This window comes from Thalassophryne amazonica, chromosome 2 (assembly GCF_902500255.1).
Source record: "Thalassophryne amazonica chromosome 2, fThaAma1.1, whole genome shotgun sequence".
Taxonomy (NCBI): domain Eukaryota; kingdom Metazoa; phylum Chordata; class Actinopteri; order Batrachoidiformes; family Batrachoididae; genus Thalassophryne; species Thalassophryne amazonica.
The window spans coordinates 103,169,939-103,177,912 of NC_047104.1; the positions used below are offsets into that span (position 1 = coordinate 103,169,939).

The window sequence follows — 7,974 nt, forward strand, 5'->3', positions numbered from 1 at the left end:
GCCAAAAAAAAAAAAAAAAAAAAAAATCACTGATTGATTCATCTGTCTTTTGCTTTCTGGTGTGGAGTTTAAAATGTTTGGCGGTGTAGTTAGTCTTTGGCACAAAATGTCAAGCAAATCTTTCAACTCATTGACAAGGCATGGAGCTCGCCAACGCACTTTGCAGATGAAATAGCAAGGAGGAATGCAATCTTAATAGACAACCATCTGAGGTCACTGGCGCCCAGTGGCTCAAACGGTGAAGATCATAAGCCCTCAAGTACCAATGGAAGATCCCAGGATGGGACATGGGCAATCCTCGGAAGCCGAAGGCGAAGAGCACCTCTTAAAAAGCAACATGTCAGGGGTGTGACCCCCATTGATCGACCATCTGCCATTATGTGGCGAGCAGACAGCAGCAACATAAACTTTAATTGTAGAAACAGAAAGACTGCTGTCAAACAATGTTTGAAGATATGTACAGTGAGGAAAATAAGTATGTGAGCACCCTGCGATTTTGCAAGTTCTCCCACTTACAAATCATGGAGGGTTCTGAAATTTTCATCTTAGGTGCATGTCCACTGTGACAGACATCACACCCAGGTGTTAATTGTAAAGAACAGTAGTGAGCAGTAGCACTCACAGCCCCACAAACGGACACTTGCGTGTTATAACTGTAAACCACCAAATGGCAAAGTAGCTGTGAGCTACTTTGGAAAGGCACTCACAGAGCAACGGGCAAGTACAGCCTGTGAAAACTGCTGCAGGAAAAGAGCAAAAAACACAACCAGCAGGCAAGTCAGAGAATATGCGAGCTGCATGCACGTTTAGAACAACAGTGCAACAGGAACACAGACACTCACAGCACAGCATCCAAGCTCGGCACGTGGAGCAATAGCTGTAGAGCAGGACACGGACAGTTGACAGCTTATGTCAGAGCACAAACCAAGCATGAAGCCAAAGGAATTGTCTGTAGACGTCCATGACAGGATTGTCTCGAGGCACAAATCTGGGGAAGGGTACGGAAAAATTTCTGCTCTTTTGAAGGTCCCAATGAGCACAGTGGCCTCCATCATCTGTAAATGGAAGAAGTTCAGATCCACCAGGAATCTTCCAAAAGCTAGATGCCCATCTAAACTGAGCGATCAGGGGAGAAGAGCCTTCGTCAGGGAAAAGACCAAGAACCCGAAGGTCACTCTGTCAGAGCTCCTGCATTCCTCTGTGGAGACAGGAGAACCTTCCAGAAGGACAACCATCTCTGTAGCAATCCACCAATCAGGCCTGTATGGTAGAGTTAACAGACGGAAGCCACTCCTTAGTAAAAGGCACATGGCAGCCCACCTGGGGTTTGCCAAAAGGCACCAGAAGGACTCTCAGTCCATGAGAAACAAAATCCTCTGGTCTGAGGGGACAAAGATTGAACTCTTTGGTGTGAATGCCAGGCATCACGTTTGGTGGAAACCAGGCACCATCCCTACAGTGACAAGTCAGGATTGAGGGAAAGATGTATGCAACAATGAATGGATGGAGACATCCTGGATGAAAACCTGCTCCAGAGCACTCTTGAAATCAGACTGGGGGACGGTTCATCTTTCAGCAGGACAATTACCCTAAGCACACAGCTAAGATATCAAAGGAGTGGCTTCAGGACAACTGTGAATATCCTTGAGTGGCCCAGCCAGAGCCCAGACCTGAATCCGACTGAACATCCCTTGAGCAATCGGAAAATGGCTGTGCACCGACGCTCCCCATCCAACCTGATGGAGCTTGAGACGTGCTGCAAAGAGGAATGAGCAAACTGCCCAAAGATAGGTGCACCAAGCTTATGCCATCATATTCAAGAAGACTTGATGCTGTAATTGCTGCCAAAGGTACATCAACAAAGTATTGAGCAAAGGGTGTGAATATTAATGTACACATTATTTCTTAGTTTTTTATTTTTAATAAATTTGCAAAAATTAAACAAAAAAAAAAAACTTTTTTCATGTCATTATGGGATGTTGTGAATAGAATTTAGAGGGAAAAATTAATTTGCTCCATTTTAGAATAAGGCTGTGACATAAAATGTGGAAAAAGTGAAACACTGAGGATACTTTCCATATGCACTGTGTATTTGACAACTGCATTCTGTTCATGGAAATATCTTCAGTTAATGACTGTGTTCCCTTTCCAGGTATCAACTCATCGTATGAATGGGAGAAATTTTAGCAAATAAAATTTAATGCACTAATATTTCAAGAACATCACACAAAAATTCATTCATTGATCAACGTAGCCTAGGAGATGCCACTTGCAGGAAGTGTATCAACAACCAATGAGCTAACTAAAACAGTTTCCTGGTTCGAAGCCAAGTAATGCCAAGTGCAAGTAAAATTCCACTAGTTGGTATTGTGTATCACAAAAAGTTCTAATCCACCTTAGTAGAAGAAAAAAAGTGTTTGCCTCAGACTTGAACTGAACATGTTGTTTGAACCATGGACTAATAATGACACCAAAGTTATACTGGTGAGTAAACAACCATATTATATGCCAGAAATGAGGTCCAGGTTGTTAAAAGCGGTATTTCTCCTTTAATTCAGGTTGTCTTATATATGCGTGTGTCTCCATTGATTTTTTTTAAACGAGCAGGCAACTGTTGATTAAATAACCTCTTAATTTTGCTGTCTGACGTACTTAAATAACCTCTTAATTTTGCTGAGTGACACCAAGATGATGCATTTCACTTAAAAATACACATTCCAGTTTCTCAACTGTACTCAAAAGTATTGGGACACTTGGTATTTCACACATTTTAACTTGTTTATGCCATTTCAAATACAAATAAAATAAATCTAAAGTTATCTTCCTTAAACTCAAACTGAAAGCGAATGTCTACAACTTGATATAAATTAATTAAAAATATAAAATACAGGTTCCTGATGAAGTGGTGTAGAGGAGGATTTTCTTAAAAAGACCTGAACATTCAGCTAAAATTTTCCAGAAAGTACATCTGAGATGCAAGCCTAGATTTGATGTTTTGGTGAAAGAAACTTTTGTATTTCTTCGTAATTGATGTAAATAAAGTCCAAGACATATTCAGTTACTTGGAAATGTTCATGTTTCCATCCCCTGACTTGTCTGAAGAAAACTGGCAATAAAACTGATTATTATTTACAGGTATTATTATGTTTTAGAGATTTGCTTTCAGTTTGAGGAAGAACATTTTAGAAATTTTTATTCATATTTTTTGTATTTCTTGTATTTGAAATGGCATAAACAAATTTTTAAGGTTAGGATACAGTGCCCTCCAAAAGTATTGGAACACTTGCTATTTAACAAATTGCTGCACTTTGTATGAAATCATAGTCATATTGTATATCACATTGATATGACAATATTGAGATAAGATAAATTGGCCATATTGTACACCCCTACTGTCAACTAGCTGAAAACTTTGAATATTAATTTACATCATTTAAAAAATGCTTAAAGTGGCAGAGGGTTAAGAGGACTGTAATTAGGGAGGTCTGTAGGGTGGAGCGTCCCCAGAAGCTGAAAGGCAAAAAAAAAAAAAAAAGTTTGAAGGACCTAAATGACATGGTGAGATGGTGGTTAGGGTTGGGGGAAGGACTAGGGTTAGATTATGGTTAATGTTAGGGGTTGGGTTAGTAATTGAGTTAAAAAAAAAAACACGCCACGAAAATCTGAATCATTTTGTGATGGGAGCACAAAAAAAAAAAAAAACCAAAAACAAAAACATGAGACTCAGTTGGGCAAATCGCAACACCCCATACTCCCAGACTTGACATTTCTAAAAACAAAGTGGGCATAATGTTCACATATTTATGTAAACTGTGATCCATGTGTATGAGCATTTTGAAGGGTTAATATGTGAGTGGCAGCATTACACACAATACCATGCGAGTGTCATAACATACACAATCAATTCCACTTGTGATAATGAGCCATAATTATTCCAGACTGCTTAGTTATTAAATATAAATAATTTCCTACATGCAAATTCATATTGAAAACTGTCTTGCATTATTTTTTGTTAATTTTATTAGATTTCATTTTAATTAAAACAGTAGCGTAATTATATCACAACAGCACAAATGATTCTGGGATAAACAATTATCAAGATATTGTTACTTGGATAAATTCAATCTGGCTCTTGTGGTGAGCTTGTTAAAGTTATGTCCCTAAGTGTTTGTGATGTCAAAATTAAGAAGAAACATGCAGCACCACAAGTTAATAGTTGATACAAATGGTTGGGTTCAAAATTACTTGTGGACTCACCCTCTGCACCTAATGTGGGTACTCACTCACATTCATTTTATTTTTGCCATATTCCAGCTGTGACCACAAACAAGCACCTTGATTTGTTTCAGGATTTTTTTTTTTCTCCTCCAGCTCTTCTTGGTTGCCATAAGCACACAATTCAGGCTTTTATGTGCATGCTTGAATGTTCATGAGATGATTTGCACTGACCATTTGTGGTTGAATGTGACCATGCAGAATGTGGGATATGAGGCAATGTGCACAATTGTGATTTCAAAAGACAACTTTGCTTGCAGGTGTGCATACAGTTTTAATTGATTTTTGCCTTTTATTGGGTGTGAGAAATGGAAATTATTCAGAAAACCAAAACCGTGAAGCCTGCAGAAAAGTGTAACTGAAAGGACAGAATGTTGGAAAAGTGACTTTTTTCCCTTATTTTTGTCCTGTTCTCGGATGTGTGTGTATATTTCTCCAGAATGTGTGAAATTTTTACTCATTCTGTGCAATGTTGAGAAATGTTGGTTTCTCAGAATGCAAAAGACAGAGAACCATCTCCTAATTTTTCTGGGTCAGGCTCAAAACACCATCAATTCTCAAGCCATCAGAACGTCCATAACTTTGGAGATAAAAGCATTAGCAGCTGTATGAAGGCCACCTGAAGACAGATCTGTCACATCTACTGAATGACTACTCCTGTGTGATCATGGCTGCTTTTAGGCCATGCTGTATGTTCACTCAGCCTTACTGTGCATTCCTCTTTACACTTTTTCCAAGTTCACCCTTACTTCAAGGTATACTTAAGAATAGGGATGGGTATTGATAAGATTTTATCGATATCGATGCCATTATCGATTCCACTTATCGATCCAGTTCCTTATCGATACCTCTTGTGAATTTTCTGTGTACTAAAAGTAGGCTTTACAGGTTTTCTCTGTCAGCATTTTAAATTGGGCACTGGATCCTTGATCTCTGGACATTAAATCTGTAGTTTTTGTCAAAAGCATTTCCTTTCAGACATTTTGGCATGAATGTCTCTCCATACCTCTGAGCTGAGCTCAGCCAGCTGCTGCACATCAGCGCAAGATGTCTTGTTTTGGGAGGAAAAAGCATTTTGAGTGATTGCAGTTTGTATTACAATGTTTGGAAAGGTGTCATTTGATTTAAACGGTGTTTCGCTTTAAATTTATTAATTCCGACTGGACTCTATCATTCTAACTTGACTCGGCAGAGAGACGCGCAGCATTTGGAGCTGTGTGAACAGAACAGAGGAGTGACTCACAATTGACATTCAAGGCTGAAAGTGCTGAAAAACACAAAAAGCTGAAACCCAAGACCTGCTGCAGGTCTGTAATCAATGTAGAGAAATTATCATTTTCCTGATAAACACCCCCCAAAACAATAGCCACTCTGAAGGACCGATAAGGGAATTGTTAAGCATAAAGCTTATTGATGTCGGTGGATCGAATCATTTCTTAATGATACCCGAAAGGAACCGGCTCTCGATACCCATACCTACTTAAGAACATCTTTTATTCTACCCCAACTTGTGTGCTGCATAAGAGATGATTTATTTGGTTGTTAAAAGATTAACTATACAATTCGATAAATTAAAACTTTAAGTGATAGACTTTTCTTTGGTATCACTACAATTTTATTAACATTTAAATAAGGCATTCATAATATATTGCAAATACGATCAAAATTCAATCCGGAAACAATTTAGAATTTCTACCTGATGGGGAGAATTTTAAGTGATCAGACAGCCAGGACATACATTTGGTAGTAACGTCAGATCACGTGGGAACTTCCCCCATATGCATGCAGTTTGCTGGGAGGGACACCACAAATGTCAACTGAAGAAAGGCAGTGTGACATCAGCTGGCTGCTCACTCCAACAAAATGGACAAAAATGCTCAAATTTTGTAAAAGCAGGTGAGAAACAAACACTTCTAAATGTAAAAATGCTGTTTTTGAACATAGGTAACGCCGCTGAAGTAATTTACAAGACATCTTACGGATGTTAGCGTGCACATCCCGGGCTCTCCTCATGCAAGTGTGACAGATCAAAGGAAACCGCACACGAGCTGCCTCCTGTAACAGGCGTAGGAAGAAAATGTTCGCTCTGGAATCCCCCCCCCCGGTAAATATGTTCCCATTGAACTGAGCTGCAGTTTTGTGAAATTTGAAAGGCTGCACAGCTTTGATGATTTGAGTTTAGTTTACCATGATCACAGAAATCAGAGTAGTCTGAGTTATTCTGTCAGAAATAGAATTCTATGATATTGCTGCATATCTGACATATTTAATCTGAAGCAATCAAGTAACAGCAGTTATTCTGCGTGATAAGTTGTCAAGAATTTGCCTCTTAGATTAAATGAATATTTGGGTTTCAACACTTTTTAAAGAAAATCATTGAACAAATGTAGATATAGTTTGGACATGGATGTTTGCATAAGTAAAACAGTCATGGGCATGAATTCCCTTAGCTTTTTTTTTTTTAATACACTGTTGAATATATAGATGGCTCATCCATACACCAACCAAAAGCCTGAGACCTTCACAAGTGTAAATTGTACATGCTTCCACGATGGATCCAACTCTTTCTGCACTCTTAAACATGTTCTATAGCCACACGGAGTACGGAGAGCATTTTCCTTTTTCCTGAAAGTCTTAGTCAAGAGCTGCCCACTATCCATTCTGTGACCAGACACGTGACAATCAGCCATTACAGATGCTGCTGACAAAGTAACAGCTGTTTTCACTTTTAAATAGTCCTCAATTCTTTAAAAAAAATTTTGCAGTCTGATACAGAAGGCTAGAAGACCCGAACAATATGAAAGTGCTAGTCATTAATTTACAGAGATCAGGCATCACAGAGCGCAATGAAGTATCCAATATGCTACATATGAATACAGCTGTTGACCCCTGACAAACACCTCAGGTTCTATTTTTTTTCCCTCTTCATTTTGTTCTTCCCCAAGGCTACCTATAAAATCATTAACCTTGGCTATTATGTACATAAACACTATTGTTTATGCAGAAGTAACATCACCAATACCAAAGGCATAAGCCTATTACAACCATGTGGCCTGAATAGTGATAATGAAATATTTAGTCCAATCATTTAAATTGTTAAGCCCCCAATTTGTTCAAGTGGGTAAAGAAAAAACAAAAAACAAGCAAACATAAAAAATAAGTTCATATTATATCAATCATATCCTCCACATTTGACTCCAGAAGACAATGTTGTTCAGTTTCTTCTCGTATCGAGCTCAATTTGTTGGTATTTTCTCCAGCCATTGGTTGCTTTTGCTTGCTGTCCCACGTCTTCTAGTGCATTTACCCCATTTCATAGACTTGAAGAATGACTGAGAAAAACCAGTTCTGGAACCACTACTTAAGGGAACAACACAAGCTTTTTTTTCCACTTCACTACAATCAGTCACAGAGTAATAAAAAAGTACAACAGATGACTCAATTCATTCCTGGAGCAGTGCCTCCAAAGTTGAAAGTAGTTGGCACGACTGGTGCGTTGAACTTGTATCCTCCGTGTTTCTCGATCATCTTTGATTCTGCAAGAAGACAATAAGCAGTAGTAACTAAAAATCACAAAATGTTTCTAGTTGATTCTGCTGCGGGTAGTAGAACTTGTCAGCACAAAAAGGCAAAACACCTCGAACAAAATATTTTACATCTATGAAATAGTAAATCAAATGGTTCAAAAATGTTACTGCG

General features: G+C 38.5%; 1 protein-coding gene across 1 annotated transcript in view; it reads right to left on the minus strand.

The window, feature by feature from the left end:
- Nucleotides 1-6,716: 6,716 nt before the first annotated feature.
- ipo7 (importin 7) overlaps nt 6,717-7,974 on the minus strand; it is a 67,242-nt gene continuing 65,984 nt past the window's right edge. Inside the window, exon 25 of the mRNA XM_034190903.1 lies at nt 6,717-7,811. Within this exon, the coding sequence (XP_034046794.1) occupies nt 7,714-7,811 (98 nt within the window). The 3' untranslated portion in view covers nt 6,717-7,713. The remainder of the gene's footprint in view (nt 7,812-7,974) is intronic.